Genomic DNA, 19,341 nt, shown 5'->3' on the forward strand with positions numbered 1-19,341 from the left:
CTCCATCACTGGAGATTTTTTTAAGAAGAGGCTAGACCAGGGGTAGACAACCTTGGCTCTTTTATGACGCGTGGACTTCAACTCCCAGAATTCCTGAGCCAGCCATGCTGAGGGGAAAGGGAGAGGTTTCCAAGCTGAGCCATGCTGGCTCAGGAATTCTGGGAGTTGAAGTCCACGAGTCACAAAAGAGCCAAAGTTTCCCTCATGCTGGCTCAGGAATTCTGGGAGTTGAAGTCCACGTGTCATAAAAGAGCCAAGGTTGCCTATCCCTAGATTAGACAGTCACTTGTCTGAGATGGTATAGGTCAGGGCTTTTCAACCGGTGGTACGCATACCACTTGTGGTACATTAATGAGTGGCAGGTGGTACGCAGCCCTGCCTAGCCAAGTGTAGTGGGGGAAGGAAAGAGCCAGCACAGGCAAGGACTTGCAGTGAGAGAGTCCTCTGGAGCTGCAAAGGCCCCAGGCTCACCCTCCCCCATGAGAAAGGAGGAAGGGAGTGGAGACAGGAGAGCCTATTAAAGGAGGCAGTTTGGGCAGGAGAGGGAGAGAGAAAAAAAGCAGCAGCCTTGGGAGGAGGCAGAGTCAGCTGCACCGAAGGGGAAGAAGGAGGGGGAGGGTGGGGGGAGAGGAGATCAAGATGGCCGGCCATGAGCCGATCTACAACTGCTGTGGCAGCCACCTGTGCTGGCAGCAGCAAACAGGCAAGAAATGCACCAGGAGAGGGGTCGCCCTCCAAGAGGAATGAAAAAAGGCAGCAAGGGCTGGAGGTGAGTCACGGAGGAGGGAAGGAGATGAAGAGTGGAAGGATTCTTATGTGCTTTTGTGACTTTGAAGTTCTGGGATTTGTGCAATGAGGGCTTTGTGTTCTTAAGGAGCATTTGGCAATTTCTATTTGGCTGATGGCTGATGTCTTGTGTTAGCTTCTATTACGCTGCTGTTAACTGTAAGTTTTGCTGCAAGGGATTTTGAAGTATTTTTTCTCCTGAATGGATTTTGCCTGTAGCATTTCTTTACTTATGAATGGAGCCATTTGGGGAGTTTGCCTTAACTGGCAGCCAGTACTTACATTTTTTTTCTTCCTTAAGTGCCGGCTGCGCTCCTTACTTCCCTTTCTAGCCAGTAGTTAATTCTTAAAGGGGAATGTGCCCTTTTAAACTAGTTCACTCAGCGGCTTGTCTTTTCTGTCTCTGGAGGCCTTTCCTTGTTTGATCAATATATGGAAGAGGGAAAATATGGGGGGGGGGTTTCAAATTCTTCCTTCAGAAGGAGATGGGAACGAGAAAAAGGGAGGCAAGGAAGGGAGGGAGGAAAGGAAGTCCCGCCTTAGCACTTGGCCACCAACAGCTCTGCCATTGACTTTGTTTGTCAAAAGGTTGCAGAAGGGGATCACATGACCCTGGAACACTGTGACCATTATAAATATGAATCAGTTGCCAAGCATCCAAATATAAATCACATGACCCTGGGCTAGCTGCAATGGTCATAAGTGTGAAAAATGGTCATAAGTCATTTCAATGCAATTGCAACTTTGAACAGGTTTTTTTTTTTTTTTTTGGTCATTACGTTTTTGACACCTTGCCAGGTGGTACTCGAATATTGCCATATCCTAAAAGTGGTACAATCGGTAAAAAGGTTGAAAAGCCCTGGTATAGGTCAGTGGTAGCGAACCTATGGCACGGGTGCCAGAGGCGGCACTCGGAGCTCTCTGTGGGCACACGTGCCGTTGCCTCAACCTTGCCTCCCCCCGTGACCCCCTCCTCTCCAGCAGCCCCCCCTGAAGGAGAGTCGCCCTCGAGTGTGGCCCACACGGAGCAGCGCAGCCAAGGACATGGCAGCCAGGCAGCATAGACAAGACTCTGTCCTCACACCCCATCATGTAGTTGATGCTGCAGGGCGTGGGCAGAGGGTGTGGCTGCCATAGTGCTGCTGGACTGCCTGGGTGATCTGCGGTGGGCCCTGGAGGTGGTGAGTGGTCCTGTGGGCAGGCAGGGCGGTGCCGGGGGGGGGAGTGGGGGCGGGGCCAGTTTTTGGGCACTCAGCCTCTAAAAGGTTCGCCATCACTGGTACAGGTTCTCCTGCTTGAGCAGGGGGCTGGACTAGAAGACCCCCCAAGGTCCCTTCCAGCTCTATTCTATTCAACCGGAGAAGCCAGATTTACTTAACAACCGAGTTACTAAGACTTAACAAGTGCAGCAATTCACTTAACCACGGTGATAAAGAAAGGTTGTAAACTGGGGGCAAAATTCTCTTTTAACAAAGGCCTTGCTGAGCAACAGTAATTTTGGGTTCAGTTGTGATCGTTAAGCAGAGGACTATCTGTAGTGTGCAGGATAAATAAATTTTAAAAAATGAACGTACCCATCAAAGGGGAAACACACCCTCCCTCTCAAATTCCCATTCTTGGCCTTCTTACTTTTGACAGTGCAAAGCTGTCAACATCATGTGGCTGGAATCCAGAGAATGGATGAAGTTGGGTGGAAAAGCATTCTTCTGCTTTCGTGTATTTGGCTTCCTGGAGAGAAAAAAAGAGCAGGAAAGCGTTTGAATTCCAGATCCGTCTGACCCACCCTAATCGAGACCCATCTGTAGCAGCTAACCAACATTTCCATCCAACAGTCCCATTAATGTAGCCCCGGGCTCTCCAAACCTGGCCACTTTTAAGACTTTTGTGGACTTCCACTCCCAGAATTCCATGCTGGCTAGGGAATTCTGGGACTTGAAGTCCACCTGCCTTAACGTGGCTGAGATTGAGAAACATGCTTTATCATGAAGCACCCGAAGAATTAGATGTATGATTGTTTGCCACAGTCGCTCTTTGAGATGGATGGTTAGACAAACCCAATCAATCAATCAATCAATCAATCAATATCACTAGAGAAAATTGATGCAACTCTTCAGATGCCTCGTCTGTTACCCCAGGTAGGGAGCACCTAAGCTGAATTGATTTCACCTATAAAGCCAAACCTCTGACAGAGGTGGACAGTTAAGAAACAGGAAAATAAAAGCCTTGGATTTGTAAACAAACTTAATAAGTATTTTGGATTTGCAAACAAAGCTAATAAATAAACAAAACTCCCTTTTAACGACCCTGTAATCCTTTTATTCAGGGTGGAGTTGGAGTGGCTGAATGGAGCTGAGCATTTACTGGCTGGATGCCCTTCCTGACGCCTATGCAAAGTTTGCAGCAGATATTTTTCTCTTTGCCCCCTGATAAACTTCTGCCCACTGCCTGGGATTGAACTCTCAACCTTCAGAGTGGGAGGCGAGCATTTTCACCCCACTAGGCCATCACACCGCTCCAAATCTAATAAATAAATAAAATGCATATAATAATAATAATGATGATGATGGAAAGGACCTTGAAGGTCATCTAGTCCAACCCCCTGCTCAGACAGGAAACCCTATACTTCCTATATTTCCTAGTTCAAAATCAGGGATTGAATTTGAAAAAAAAATAATAATAACCTCACCAATCGTTAAGCATATTTGATCAATGGCATTTTCTTTTTAAGTTGGAGGAGGACACAAATAACCGTAGAGGCTCCTCCTAGACCAGGAGTAGGCAACCTTGGCTCTTTTATGACTTGTGGACTTCAACTCCCAGAATTCCTGAGCCAGCCATGCTGAGGGGAAAGGGAGAGGTTTCCAAGCTGAGCCATGCTGGCTCAGGAATTCTGGGAGTTGAAGTCCATGAGTCATAAAAGAGCCAAGGTTGCCCACCCCTATACCTAGACTGTGCCAGCCGGAATTAAGGAGAACTGGACTTTTAACAGTATAACAGAATAACAGGATTGGAAGGGACCTTAGAGGTCTTCTAGTCCAATCCACTGCTCAGGTAGGAAACTCTATCATTTCAGACAAATGGTTGTCCAATCTCTTCTTAATAACTCCAGTGTTGGAGAACCCACAACTTCCAGAGGCAAGCCGTTCCACTGATTAATTGTTCTGTCAGGAAATGTTTCCTTAATTCTAGGCTGGATCTCTCCTTAATTAGGTTTCCATCTGTCGCTTCTTGTCCTATCATCCAACAGAATTTGGATGGCTACAGATTTCCCACTCTGGACTTTAGAGAAAACTGTTTACTTCAGAGAGATACTCACTGGTCCACCTTGTAGCTTGACTTTAAGTGGAGGTTCTGCAACTCACCCTTTACCTGGACAGAAAGAGAGAGAAAAAAAGCAATTTTGGTTATAAGAAGCATTCCTGAAAGTCAGTACAGAGAAGAACATAAGGATCAAGAGGGATTTTCAGAGCATTTATCTGTACTTATCGTGATCTGAGTACAATTCTTGCCAACTAATGGGATGCACCCATGTACAGTTAGACTTTGACTTACTACCATCATTCAGCCTAAATTTTGGTTGTGTGAGGGTTGTTAAGCTGGTCACCATGTGAAAGTGCCGAATTTTATGATCTGTTTTCTGGCGGTTAAACACCGTTAAGGGACTGCCATGGTCATTAAATGAACACCACGGTTAAGTGAATCCATTGTTTGCTATGGGGTGTTTGTTGTTGGAAACTGGAAGTAAATGCTGGTTTCTAGGCTGCATGAACAGAGGGATAGAATTAAGATCACGTGAAGTGTTAGTACCATTTACAATGCCTTGATAAGACCAGACTTGGAATACGGCATCCAGATTTGGTCACCACGATATTAAAAAAGAAGCTGAGACTCTGGAAAGATTGAAGAGAAGAGCAACAAAGATGATTAGGGACCTGGAGGCTAAAACATATGAAGAACAATTGCAAGAATTGGGCATGTCTAGTTTAATGAAGAGAAGGACGAGGGAGGACATGATAGCAGTCTTCCAATATCTCAGGGGCTGCCCCAAAGAAGAGGGAGTCAAGCTCTTCTCCAAAGCGCCTGAAGGCAGGACAAGGAGCAACGGATGGAAACTAATCAAGGAGAGAAGCAACCTAGAACTAAGGAGAAACTTCCTGACAGTAGAACAATTAACCAGTGGAACAACCTGCCTCCAGAAGCTGTGAATGCCCCAACGCTGGAAGTTTTTAAGAAGAGACTGGACAGCGATTTGTCCGAAATGTTATAGGGCAGGGGTGTCAAACTCAATTTCATTGAGGGTCGCATCAGCACTGTGGTTGCCCTTGGGGGGCTGGGTGGATGTGGCCAGGGTGGGTGCGGCCTACTGGGTGGGCGTGGATGGAGTGGGTGTGGCCTACTGGGTGGGCATGGCCAGCTCTACATCGTTCGCGTCAAGGGGGGCTGTGGGGGCCTGGGCAGGAGTGGGAAAGATCTGAAGGTCTCTGGCAGAAGGGGGTGGGACCGGGGCAAGTGCCAAGGAATGGTCCATTTCTTCATTCCTCATAAAGGTTGACACCTCCCCAGTATGCACCCAGGGGGTGGGGCCGATACAGCAGGGGCTGGTTCCTCGCTGTTTCCAGACGGCCTTGTGGAGCTAAGACTGAATGCGTTTCACCATAGATGGCCACCACAAAATTGTACATTGGCTCCCGGCCAGCCTGGGCCAGGGCCAAGGCAGTGGGGTCCATTCCCTCACTGTTTCCAGGATGGCTTCACGGGCCACATGAAACCACTTTGCGGGCCGCATCTGGCCCCCGGGCTTGTGTTTGACATGTCTGGTATAGGGTTTCCTGCCTGAGCAGGGGGTTGGACTAGATGACCTTCAAGGTCCCTTCCAACATCATCATCATTATTAAATGATATAGGTTTTCCTGCCTGAGCAGGAGGTTGGACTAGAACAGAGGTCCCCAAACATTTGGGCACCAGGGACCGGTTCCGTGGAGAAAGGTTTTTCCACGGACCGGAGAGTGCGTGGTTTTGTGTGCTGCCTGCATCCCACGGATGGGGCCTTGCTTGTTTGTGCGGACTGGTTGCTGGCATGCCGTGGAGTGGTAGTGGTCCACAGACCGGGGGTTGGGGACCCCTGGCCTAGAAGACCTCAAAGGTCCCTCCGTTATTCTTTATAAATAGGAGGGTTATCAGGAGGATATAAATCCTTCCGTTCCCCAACAGCCAGTTAGAACAGAAGAAGCTTCCTGGATGAGAAGCAAAATGTTTTCAAAGAACGCCCCCCCCCAAAAAAAAAATCCAAACCAACACAGTCCAGTTACCTTTTGGCAAAAGTGGCTTCGGGATTGAGCCTGCCAACACGTTCCAAAATCGGTCTCAAGTGCAAAATAGGTCTGAAACAACTGAAGCAGAGCTTCATCATTTCCAAAGTGTTTGAAACACTCCAGTTTGAGTTTAAAAACAAACAAACAACTTCCAAAATGGTAACGACTGACCCATCTTCTTCTGAAAACAACCGTTTCTGACTGGAGGCAGCTTGGCACAAAACAGAGCACTGGGACCCTCCAAAAGGGTCGCGTTTTGAAAGCTTTTTGCCCCCCCCCCAAAAAAAACCTTTCTCCTCTATGTCCTGTGCAATGGTGCCTTGAACAACAGGCCAACATCATTCAGCCTTGCTGCTCTCTGAGCTGGGTTTTTTTCTTGCAGACGTCTCGTTACCCAACTAGGTAACATCATCAGTGCTAGGAGGGAGTGGGGTTTGCAGGGGAGAAGAGGAGGATTGTGGGTTCCTTGGTGCTCTCTGAGCTTGGTTGTTTTCTTGCAGACGTCTCATTACCCAACTAGGTAACATCATCAGAGCGGCTTTGCGCTCTGCCCCCCCCCCCTTTTACACACACAATATTTAAGGACAGGTCAGTACAAAGTCAATTCCTCTGCAATCTTAAGGATGTGATGTTAAAAGGGAATGTGGGGGGGGAAAGCAAACTTGGGTCTGGATTCCTCAAAGTGTTGTTGTGTAGTTGCCGTTCCCTCTGACCCAGCAGGTGGGGCTGGCTGCCCCCTCCTCCCCTGAGAGAGAGGCCAGAGCATAAGGCCCCTCAATTCTTCAGGGCAACTGATGTAAACAGAGTATAAATTCCAGCACGGAATTCTGGGAGTTGAAGTCCTCACGCCTTTTAAAGGGGCCAAGGCTGAGAAACAAGTAAATTATTGGGGGTGGGAAGCAAGAGATAATCATAACCAATAAATCAGTGGCCCTCCATTTAACCCAGTGTTTCTCAACCTTAACCATTTTAAGGCATGTGGACTTCAACTCCCAGAATTCCACAGCCAGCATTGCTGGCTGTGGAATTCTGGGAGTTGAAGTCCACATGCCTTAAAATGGTCAAGGTTGAGAAACACTGGGTTAACCAGCTCTGCTTTCTGAAATAAACCCCACTATTTCTTTTTAGGGAGAGGGTGAGCGTGTGCAGTGTGGATGGGTTTGTGTATTTGAAAGGGTGGAGGAGAAAACAAAACAAAATAATTAAAAAAAAAAAAAAGCCACGGGCAAGACAAAAATTCACTCTTTTCTTCCCGAAGCTTCAGCAGCTGTTTGCTACTCCTGGCAAAATCCCCCTTGGCTGTCCTGTCTGCTGAGTCACCCTCCCCTGAATGGCTGACTCACGCCTTCCAGCACTGCAAAATGCTGAGTCATGCCACCACTCTCCCCTCCCTTGTTTGGAGGCTCCCCGGTGGGCAGGGAGGGGGTGCTCTTGACTGTAAGTCTCCCCCACACCCCAGAAAACCCCAGCACCCACATTTCAAGCTGGCCTCAGCTTTCTGTTTCCTGCCTCTGTTTGAAGGAGGAGAAGAGGAGGAAGAGGAGGATGGGAGGGAGGGCGGGCGGGCGGGAGGGAGGGAGGAAGAAGAAAAAGAGAAGTGAGATGGAGGGAGGGAGGAAGAAAAAAACAGAAGGAGGGGAGAAGAGGCAGAGAAGTAGATGGAGGAGGAGGAGAGGAGGAAAAAGGGAGGAGGAGGAAGGAGGGGAAGAGAAGTAAGATACAGCAGAAGGAGAAGAAGAGAAGAGAAAGAGGGTGGGTGGGAGAAGGAAAAGGGGGGAGGTGGAGGAAGAGGAGAGGAGGAAGATAAGTGAGATGGAGGAGGAGGAAGGAGAGGAAGAAAAGTGGGATGGAGGAGGAGGAGGAGGAAGAGAGAAGGAAAAAATAAGCAGAGGAAGAGGAAGGAGTTAGAGAGGAAGAGGAGTAGAAAAGAGGATGGGAAGGAGAAGGAAAAAAAGGAGAAGGAGGAAGAAGAGAAGGAGGAAAGGAAAAAAGAGGAGGATGGGAGGGAGGGAGAAGGAAAAAGAAGTTAGTCCTCTTTCAGGGTAACTTCATTCCTGTTGGATCATTACAGATTTAGCCAAGATGATTTGCACAAATTATAATCATCAAAAAATATGGAAGACTCTAATCCTCAAGATCTCTTCTGCAGCCCAATTGGGGGGGGGGGGAGAGAAACGGGAATTTACTGATTTAAACCAAAAAGTACCTCTTTTTTGGATTGTATAGGTCAGGGGTAGGCAACCTTGGCTCTTTTTATGACTTGTGGACTTCAACTCCCAGAATTCCTGAGCCAGCATGGAGAAACTATGGTCCCTTCATGACTCGTGGACTTCAACTCCCAGAATTCCTGAGCCAGCATGGCTCAGCTTGGAAGCCTCTCCCTTTCCCCTCAGCATGGCTGGCTCAGGAATTCTGGGAGTTGAAGTCCACGAGTCATAAAAGAGCCAAAGTTTCCCTCATGCTGGCTCAGGAATTCTGGGCGTTGAAGTCCACGAGTCATAAAAGAGCCAAGGTTGCCTAGCCCTGGTATAGGTGGTCCTCAACTTACGTCCACAATCGAGGTCAGAATTTCCATTACTAAGCAAAGCAGATGTTAACAGAGTCACGCCTGATTTTATGCCTTTTTTTTTGCCACGGTTGTTAAATGAATCACTGCAGCTGTTAAGTGAATCCTGCGGCCACGAGCGAGTCTGACTTCTCCTGTGGCCTTCGCCTGTCGGAAGCCACCTGGGACAGCTGCAAAGGGGGAATCATGTGACCCCAGAATGCAGCAACTACTGTAAATACACGGCAGATGCCAAATGCCCAGATTTTGGTGAGGTGACTGTGGGGACGCTGCAACAGTCTTAAGTGGGAGGACCGATTCTAAGTCACTTTTTCCAGTGCCGTTGTAACTTTGACTGGTCACTAACTGAATGGTTGTAAAGTCCGAGGACCGACGGTAGTTCGGAGTAACACCTCCCACAAACCACACACCTCTGGATCTTGATTTAATATCATTTTCTGACCTTGGAGGGACATAAACAGATATCTTACCAACATGGATTTCTTGTTGTGGTAAGGCTGAATGATGGGCAGGCCCAGGGGGGTCACCCACTCCACCGTCTGGCCGATCTTGGAAATCAGCCAGGCACTTTCGGTCAGCCAGTTCTGCAAGACCAAAAGGGATAGTGAACAAGAGAGTTTGGCGTGGGGTGGGAGAGGGTGGGGGAGGGGAAACAGCTTAGGAAAGGGACCGTGTTCGGAATTTCGGGAGAAAATTCAGAGATGCCACCAGCTTTGAATTCCCCCACGGGCATCCTGTTGGTTTTGTGAGTTAAGAAGTCCAAGAACTGTACTCCCAAATGCGTACGTTATTATCACATAACTAGAAAGTGGGAGACAGTGAATTACAGTCCTGCCTTAAGCACAAAAGCTGGCTGTGTGGGCCAATCACCAGGAGATGGTGAGTTCTAGTCCTATCTTAGGAATGAGAGACGGCTTGGTGACTTTGGACCAATCCCCAGGAGATGGTGAGTTCTAGTCCCGCCTTAGGCATGAAAGCCGGCTGGGTGACTTTGGGCCAATCCCCAGGAGACGGTGAGTTCTAGTCCCGCCTTAGGAATGAGAGGCGGCTGGGTGACTTTGGGCCAATCACCAGGAGATGGTGAGTTCTAGTCCTGCCTTAGGAATGAGAGACGGCTTAATGACTTTGGGCCAATCACCAGGAGATGGTGAGTTCTAGTTCCGCCTTAGGCATGAAAGCCGGCTGGGTGATTTTGGGCCTGTCATTCTCTCCCAGCTTAATTTACCTCACAGGCTTGTTGCGGGGGAAATAGGAGGAGGAAGTATTAGGTATGTTCTTCATGAGTTACTTTATAAACAACAATAAAGGCAGGGTTAAAATCACATCATCATCATCATCATCGTACCCTACCCAACCGCCTATCCCCCACACAACATAAACTCTGGCTATTCTTATCTTCACCTCAGTGCTGAGGCCCCACAATAAATGCAATCTCTGATCCCTCAAAGATTGTCCTCCTCTTGCTGATAGCTTCTGCTAAACCAAAGGCTTTTGATTTACTGAATACAGGTAGTCCTTGACTTTCAACCACAAACTGAGCTCAAAGTTTCCGTTGCTAAGCCAGACAGGTTGTTAAGTAAATTTTTGCCCCATTTTATTGCCACAGTGGTTAAATGAATCGCTGCAGTTGTTATGTCAGTGGCACAGTTGTTAAGAGACTTTGTCAGAAGGTCGCAAAAGGGGATCACGTGACCCTAGAACATCGCAACTCTCATAAATATGAGTCAAGCGTCCGAATTTTGATCACGTTGACCATGGGGATGCTGCAACAGTCATGTAAAAACGGCCATAAATTACTTTTTTTTCCCCAGTTCTGTTGTAACTTTGAACAATCACTAAATGAAGGGTTGTAAGTTGAGGACTACCTGTAAACCAGCATTAAACTATTAATCATTTTAGCATGGCGCTTGCACCCAGGTCAGAGCATCAGACTAAAAGAGGAAAAAAAGGAAGTGCCAAATTCTTTTAAATTACAATCAGAAGTTTTACCTGAATTTCCCGAGACCCGGAGAACATTTCGGAAAGGCTTTGGAAGACTTGCTGGACAAGATACTTGGAAGCTTGCCAAATATCCTCCTAGAGGCAGGGGAAAAAAATTGCATAAGAACTGTAGACAAGCAATACAACAGGTGTAGCTCTTAGACCAGTGGTTCTTCATCTATGGGTCGGGACCCCATTTGGGGTCGAACGACCATTTCACAGGGGTCGCCAAACAACGCAGTCCACCATTTTTTCCCCCTTTTCCTTAGCTGTGCTACTCCCTTTTATTCTATTGGCTTTTGAAAGCCAATAGAATAGACTCTCTTGAATAGAGTCTAATTCTATTGGCTTTCAAAAGCCAATAGGAATTGTCCAGGCTGTCTCTGCCCTGCTGAGCTCGCCAAAAGTCCCATTCTGCAAACGGTGCTGCACCAGTTGAGTAGTCCTCGACTTACGACCGGTTGAGTAGTCCTCAACTTACGACCAGTTGGGGGTCACAGCATTAAAAAGGTTGAGAACCACTGTCTTAGACTGATAGTGCTTTACAGCCCTCTCTAAGCAGTTTACAGAGTCAGGCTATTGACCCCCCCCCCAACAATCTGGGTCCTCATTTTACCGACCTCGGAAGGATGGAAGGCTGAGTCAACCTTGATCCGGTCAGGATCGAACTTCTGGCAATGAATAGTGAGTTAGCCTGCAATACTGCATTCTAACCACTAGGCCACCCCAGCAGTCTCAAAACCTATCTATCGAATCCAGGAGTGGGGAACTATGGCCCCTTTATGATTTGTGGACTTCAATTCCCAGAATCCCTGAGCCAAACAATATTTCTACATTTCTAAAGCCTTTTGAGAAGACAACAAAAAGAATCAGTTTCCTCCTGTCTTATTTCCCAGTAGCTGTTGTGCAATGACCAACTGGATCTTGACTCTAAAGCAGGGGTGGGGAACCAGGGTCTTTTTATGACTCGTGGACTTCAACTCCCAGAATTCCTAAGCCAACATAGCTCAGCATGGAAACCTCTCCCTGTCCCCTCAGCATGGCTGGCTCAGGACTTCTGGGAGTTGGAGACCACGAGTCAGAAAAGGGCCAAGTTTGAAGAACCCTGCCTTATTGGGTTTGAGAGGAGGAATTAATGACCCCTTCTCCCTTCTGACACAGAGACATAATCCTAGAAGACTCTGCAAAAACAAAGCCATTCTAGGCAACTTTATGGTTATTATCCAGAGGGAGAGAGGAACCCAACACGACCACAATCTGTTCATCGTGGTAGTAATGTGAGGGATTTCTCTAGAAGTCGCTGTTATTCAAAAATATGAATTCTGATCTTGGTTGTATCATTTAGGGCAGGGGGTCCCCAACCCCCGGTCCGTGGATCAGTACTGGGCCACGGCATGCCAGGAACCGGTCTGCACAAACCGGAAAGCCCCATCCGCAAGATGCAGGCAGCACACAAAACCACACACCCTCTGGTCCGCGGAAAAAACTCTCTCCACAAAACCGTCTTTGGTGCCCAAAAGATTGGGGACCTCTGATTTAGGGCTAAACTTTCACTTTGAAAACAATGAATTCTGGGAGTTGAAGTCCACTCATCTTAAAGTTGCTGAGATTGAGAAAGAAGAGAGCAGCTACCTGCAGCCCAGGACCTACTGTAAAGACAGTCTGCCCTCTTAATCTTTGTTTTAGGAAGAAAAAAAAGGAGATAGAAGAATATTCACCTTCGGGAAGTTTTCAATCTCCTTGAGCTGTTTTTCTATCTGGAGACGCCCCCCGTATTGGGTGACTCCATACACAACCGTCATTACTGTCTGCTTCACCACCTTCCGAGTAATGTAGCCGTCCAGGACCTGAGCAATTTTGACTCCATTTGCCGCGTCTTTCTTCCGGGCTATCTCCACCTACATTGGGGAAAGCAATCAGGATAAAAGGGTAGCCAATGGGACAGGCTTCTAAGCAAGCTCTGAGGACCAGGGATTTTGATCTTGCATTGCAAGATCATTGCATTGCAGTTGGTCCCTTGTTAACAGATATTTAATATTAATATAAACCTTATATTAGCATGCATGTGTGTGTGTATATACACACACACATACCATTGTAACTGAATGTTCACTAAATGAACTGTTGTAAGTTGAGTATTACTTGTTATATATTCAGATTGCTTTTTGCTGACAAGAGTTAAAGAACAACAAAGATGATTAGGGGACTGGAGGCTAAAACATATAAGGAACGGTTGCTAGAATTGGGTATGTCTAGTTTAACGAAGAGAAGGACAAGGGGGGACATGATAGCAGTATTCCAATATCTCAGGGGCTGCCATAAAGAAGAGGGAATTAAGCTATTTTCCAAAGCACCTGAAGGCAGGACAAGAAGCAACGGGTGGAAACTAATCAAGGAGAGAAGCAATCCTAGAACTAAGGAGAAACTTCCTGACAGTGAGAACAATTAATCAGTGGAACAGCTTGCCTCCAGAAGCAGTAAATGCTCCAACACTGGAAGTTTTTAAGAAGAGACTGGACAGCCATTTGTCCGAAATGGTGTAGGGTTTCCTGCCCGAGCAGGGGGTTGGACTAGATGACCTCCAAGGTCCCTTCCAACTTTACTACTACTACTATTATTATTATTATTTAAGTGGAAGACTAGTATAGCTATTTCGGACTCATTTGTCCTCATCAGCTAGCCACACCCTTTATGGGATTCGAACCAGGGCAGTCTACATGCTAGGCAATATATTAACCACCAGGCCACCGGCTCTCCTCCCCTCTTTGTCAGCAGAGTCAAGGGAGTATATATATAGAAAGTTTTTCAGACAGAAAAAATGCCAAGGTGCAATCAATCAGACCGGTCTGTCAAAAAAACTTTCTGTATATATACTCCCTTGACTGGCTGACAAAGAGGGGAGGAGAGCCAGCGGCCTGTTGGACCGACCCATCGCAACCCCATGGACAACGTTCCTCCAGGCCTTCCTGTCCTCTACCATCTTCTGGAGTCCATATATTAATATACATACATAATATGTATGTGTATGTGTGTGTGTGTATATATGTATATATATCTATATCTTCAAAATTTTGTGGCTGACAAAGAGTTAAAGGGAGACTAGTGTAGCTATTTCAAGCTCTTTAGCTCTCATCAGCTAATCATACCCCTCTGGGATTTGAACCTGGGCAGCTTTGCATGTTAGGCAGCTGCATTAGCCACAAAATTTTGAATTTACAGTGTCCACAATAGGGACGTCTGCCTGCAAAAAATGCTCTTAGATTGGTGCAAAACGCAGAACAGACTGATTTATCCTATATTTGATAGACCAGATGTTTCATCCAACATCTATCTATCTATCTATCTATCTATCTATCTATCTATCTATCTATCTATCTATCTATCTATCTATCTATCTATAGTAAATATTAATATTAAAGTACTACTCAACTTGTAACAGTTCATTTAGTGAACATTCACTTACAATGTCACTGAAAAAAGTGACTTAGGACCATTTTTCACATTTACAACCGTTGCAGGATGAAAGGGACTTGGAGGTCTTCCAGTCCAACCCCCTGTTCAAGCATTTGCCAACAATTGGACAACTGATGCAATGTGTGAACCACCTAAAAAGAGTCCCAGTTCTACCACCTGTTTCGATTGTGTGCTATGGACATCTGATTCCAGAAAGCTTCGAAAAACTCAAAGGCCATCGCTGTTGCTAATATATTACAACAGCCTGGCATTCTGGAGATAAACCATTCCTGATCATGGAGGTTCCATACAGCTAGTCTTCCTGCAAGATGCCAGTGGATTTACTCCTCTACAATACAAATGGTCCTTGACCTACGACCACAACTGAGCCCAAAAGTTCTGTTAAGTGAGTTTGGCCCCATTTTATGACTTTTCTTGCCGCAGTTGTTAAGTGAATCCCTTCAGTGGTTAAGCTAGTAACCCGGTTGTTAAATGAATCTGGCTTCCCCCATTGACTTTGCTTGTCAGATGGTCGCAAAAGGGGATCACATGACCCCGGGACACTAGCAACCGTCATAAATATAAACCAGTTGCCAAGTGTCTGAATTTTGATCATGTGACCGTGGGGATGCTGGAACGGGTTATGGTCATTAAACGAACAGCTGTCAGTCCGGGACTACCTGTACATACCACTGAGGTTATGCTCTTCAGAAGCTGAATGTAAGTGCAGGATGAAAGAAGGCACTTGTAGACGAAGCTGCTTCTGCTGGCAGCTGTTCAGACCAAGCCGCAGCCTCACCTGTTGAGCCACAGAGGTGTAGACGTCCTGAGGAACTGCTGACGGGATGAGATTGACAGAGAAGGCGCCAAGCACGTCGCGCCCGAGTGCGGCGTAGTGCTGAAGCCCATTGCATGAACCATCCTGGAAAGAGAAAAAGGCCACCAGAGAGAATTAGCCAGTGCCAGTAATGTCATGGTTCCGACAGATGAAACCCTTCAAAGAACTTTGAGGCATTGTTTAACCTTAAAGAATCTTTATTAGAGATTCTAGAGATTCAGCACTAACATAATTGAAGCCAAAAACTAAATTCCCCTCCCCTGAGCACATAGTATCAAAGCACAATTCCCTCCTCCAATTAACAGTCATCAATCACATTCCCCAATTAGCTTGAAATGCAGGCTTTCCCTCCAGTTCTCCAGCCTGGCCAATTCTTATCATCTCTTATTTCAACGACCTTGGTTCTCACTCTAGGGTCCAGTATTGTTATGTCTAGCTAAACTCTTATGCACATTCCTCCCCCTAGCATCATCTAACTCTAACTCTAAAAGTAAAACATAAGAAGAAAATGGTTGCATCTCCAACTGTTGTCAAAGCAAAAACATCCGATGTTCGCAGCGTTGACAGGTAATTTGGAAACAACCGAAGACTTTTAACAAAGTGGCCTCTTCACTCCCCACCCAAAAGCATCCTGACTGGAGTCACAAATTATACTACATATTAGCTTGAATCACATAACCCTGCAAGTTCTACTGTGGCCCCTGGGGTCTGCAAATAATGGTTTATGGTTATTAATAATGATTATGGTAATCATTATAATTAAATAAAATTACCCATAATCATGTATAATTAGCATTATTTATATATTAAGCTTGTATGCCACCCATAACTGCTGTCATCAATCAGCAAGGTCATCTTTGACATGGTACCTTTGATCACGTCCTTTAGTGACAGAGTTCCTGGTCCCAAATAGGGTCAGTAAGCGAGGACTATCTGTATTGCGCCATTGAAAAGTGTATTAATTGCAATCTACTGTGTAAGTCTCATTGTCCACCAGTCTATGCAACGTTGTGGGGGGACACATCACCCTAGTACACAAAAACACCTTTTTGTGGATATCGGATTCATTTAATGACAGTGGTGTTCACTTATTGACCGCAACATTTGTTTAACGACGGGCACACAAGAGGTAATAAACTCAAGCATGATCACAGGGTGACCCGCTTAACAACTGGCGTGACTTCCCGGCCCATCTACTGTTGTAAGTCAAGGACTACTTGTACTTTAATTACATCTCCTGTAGTCCAAGCCATCAGGAATCTGGAACTGAATAATTAATATTTTAATAAATAAATAAAGACCACCCAGGGTCACCCCTGGTAGGCGAGATAAGTGGCAAACAAATTTAATAAATAAAAACAAAGAAATCAGGGTGCTGCCTCAAAGCCTCATGAGGTTCACACATCCCTCGCCCGCCCCCCCTATATAAAACAAAGCGGAAAGGACCTCCAAACGCCATAAGGCTCTACCTGATGAACAGGAAAATGGGAGACGTATTCAGCAGGATTGGGAGACCGAACAGCCTTTGCGATCTCCATGCAACACGCCAAAACTTGCCACGGCTCATCGGTGTCCATCCACCACCTCTTGCCCTGCACCGGAGGAAAGAAAACCAAATTTAAAATATGACTCCAGGGAAGAATCAAGCACGTACTAGCCACTAGACTTCAAGGAAAACCTGCCTCCAGAAGCTGTGAATGCGCCAACACTGGAAGTTTTTAAGAGACTGGACAGCCATTTGTCTGAAATGGTATAGGGTTTCCTGCCTGAGCAGGGGGTTGGACTAGATGACCTCCAAGGTCCCTTCCAACTTCATTATTATTATTATTATTATTATTATGGATCATCGCACAGTCAGCCAGATATTCAGACTGGATTTGGCATTTTGTCTACCTATCGAGTCCTTACCCAGGACCTGGGATTGGCAGATGTGGATGTTTGATGGTATTACAGATATCGTCGCAGGATGGAAGCAGTTCCTAATAAGGCCGCCTTTTGCAATTGACTAATAGCAAATTTGTCAATGCCAATGGTGTTCAAGTGGTGCTCCAGTTGTTTTGGGATTGCACCCAAGGAGCCTATTACTATTGGTACTACCCTTGCTTGCTTTTGCCACAATCTTTCTATTTCTATTTGTAATTATTATTATTATTATTATTATTATTATTATTATTATGGATCATCGCACAGTCAGCCAGATGTTCAGACTGGATTTGGTATTTTGTCTACCTATCGAGTCCTTACCCAGGACCTGGGATAGGCAGATTTGGATGTTTGATGGTATTACAGATATCGTCGCAGGATGGAAGCAGTTCCTAGTAAGGCCGCCTTTTGCAATTGACTAATAGCGAATTTGTCAATGCCAATGGTGTTCAAGTGGTGCTCCACTTGTTCTGGGATTGCACCCAAGGCGCCTATTACTATTGGTACTACCCTTGTTGTTGTTGTTATTATTATTATTATTCATTAGACGTGAACCTTAGTCAACTAAACATTCAAATTGACTGGCGCGGAGTTGCTGCCAGCATCCTAGGTATCAACCAGGTATCTCCTTAAAATATAAGATGTTCCGAGTAGCGCAGTTTTTTGTAACATTGCTGGAGTTATTGTAGGAAGCTGCAGTTTTTTGAAGTATTTTGCAAAGTTTTTGGACATAGTTCCCAGTGCTCCGATGACAATGGGTATCACTGTTACACGTTTCATCCATAATCGCGGAGTTTCGATGGCCAGGTTGTGATATTTCGTCATTTTTTCCAGTTCTTTTTCTTCGACTCTGGCATCTCCTGGTACAGCGATATCAATCAGCTGTACGCTTCGGTTCTCTACAACTGCAATATCTGGTATGTTGTGTTCCGAATGGCGATCTATCTGTATTCGAAAGTCCCACCAGATCTTCACCCTCTCATTCTCAACAACTTTTTCCACCCTATGTTCCCACAACGTTTTGGACACAGGCAAGTCTATTATTATTATTATTATTATCACTACTACTACTACTACTACTACTATAAAGAAGCTGGAAAATGGCAATGGAAAAGCAACAGGGCATCACATCATCTCCACCACCACCATCCACCATTGACTGACAAGATTCCAGAAAGGCCGATGGGCCGTTTACACTATAATAATAGTAATAATAATAATAATAATAATAATAATAATAATAATAATAATAATAATAATAATAATAATAATTCTGGCTGCACAAGACCAAGCCTTAAGGACAAATGCATATAAAGTCAAAATTGAGAAGACAGCAACAGACAGTAAGTGCCGCCTATGCAAAGAAGCTGAAGAAACAATGGACCACCTGGTAAGCTGTTGCAAGAAGATTGCACAGACTGACTACAAGCAGCGGCATGACAAAGTAGCAACAATGGTGCATTAGAAGATCTGCAAAAAATATCATTTGCCTGTAAGCAAAAACTGGTGGGATCATAAAATAGAGAAAGTCATAGAAAATGATAAAATTAAACTGCTCCGGGACTTCAGAATTCAAACAGACAAGCACCTGCAACATAACACCCCAGACTTAACAATTGTCGATAAGAAAGACAAAAAAGTCTGGATACGGACGTGTCAGTGCCTGGAGACAGCAGAATAGAAGAGAAAGTACTGGAGAAGATAACAAAATACAAAGACCTACAAATAGAAATAGAAAGACTGTGGCAAAAGCAAGCAAGGGTAGTACCAATAGTCATAGGCTCCTTGGGTGCAATCCCAAAACAACTGGAGCACCACTTGAACACCATTGGCATTGACAAATTCGCTATTAGTCAATTGCAAAAGGCGGCCTTATTAGGAACTGCTTCCATCCTGCGACGATATCTGTAATACCATCAAACATCCACATCTGCCTATCCCAGGTCCTGGGTAAGGACTCGATAGGTAGACAAAATGCCAAATCCAGTCTGAACATCTGGCTGACTGTGCGATCATCAATAATAATAAAAAGAAATTCATATGCGTCAGAATAAACTACAGGTAATCCTCAACTTTACCACAATTGAGTCCAAAATATCTGTTGCTAAGCAAAGCAGGTGTTACGCCCCATTTTATATATTTTTTTTCCACTGCAGGTAAGTGAATCATGCGGTCGTTAAGCGAATCTGCCTTCCCTTGTTGATTTTGCTTGTCCAGAAGCTGGCTGGGAGGGTTACAGATGGTGATCACATGACCTCAGGCAGGACAACCGTCATAAATACAGGCCAGCTGTCAAGTGCCTGAATTTTAATCACGTGACCATGAGGAGGCTGCAACGGTCGTTAAGTGTGAAAAATGGTCCTAGGTTACTTTTTCAGTGACACTGTAACTTCAAACTGTCACTAAAAGAATGGTTGTAAGTTGAGGACTACCTACATCAGGATTTCTCAATCGTGGCAACCTGAAGGTGTGTGGACTTCCAA

At 45.6% G+C, this 19,341-nt stretch overlaps 1 protein-coding gene across 1 annotated transcript in view; it reads right to left on the reverse strand.

The window, feature by feature from the left end:
• Window positions 1-19,341, reverse strand: part of POLRMT (RNA polymerase mitochondrial) — a 73,618-nt gene that overhangs the window by 22,266 nt on the left and 32,011 nt on the right. The window contains exons 11-17 of the mRNA XM_039319264.1: window positions 16,405-16,527; window positions 14,897-15,019; window positions 12,363-12,542; window positions 10,654-10,740; window positions 9,135-9,248; window positions 4,103-4,155; window positions 2,416-2,514 (exon numbers count right to left, since the gene is read on the reverse strand). Of these exons, the coding sequence (XP_039175198.1) occupies window positions 2,416-2,514; window positions 4,103-4,155; window positions 9,135-9,248; window positions 10,654-10,740; window positions 12,363-12,542; window positions 14,897-15,019; window positions 16,405-16,527 (779 nt within the window). The remainder of the gene's footprint in view (window positions 1-2,415; window positions 2,515-4,102; window positions 4,156-9,134; window positions 9,249-10,653; window positions 10,741-12,362; window positions 12,543-14,896; window positions 15,020-16,404; window positions 16,528-19,341) is intronic.

Source organism: Crotalus tigris, unplaced genomic scaffold (genome assembly GCF_016545835.1).
Source record: "Crotalus tigris isolate CLP2741 ecotype Arizona unplaced genomic scaffold, ASM1654583v1 scf7180000022970.308977840:1548163, whole genome shotgun sequence".
Taxonomy (NCBI): Eukaryota; Metazoa; Chordata; class Lepidosauria; order Squamata; family Viperidae; genus Crotalus; species Crotalus tigris.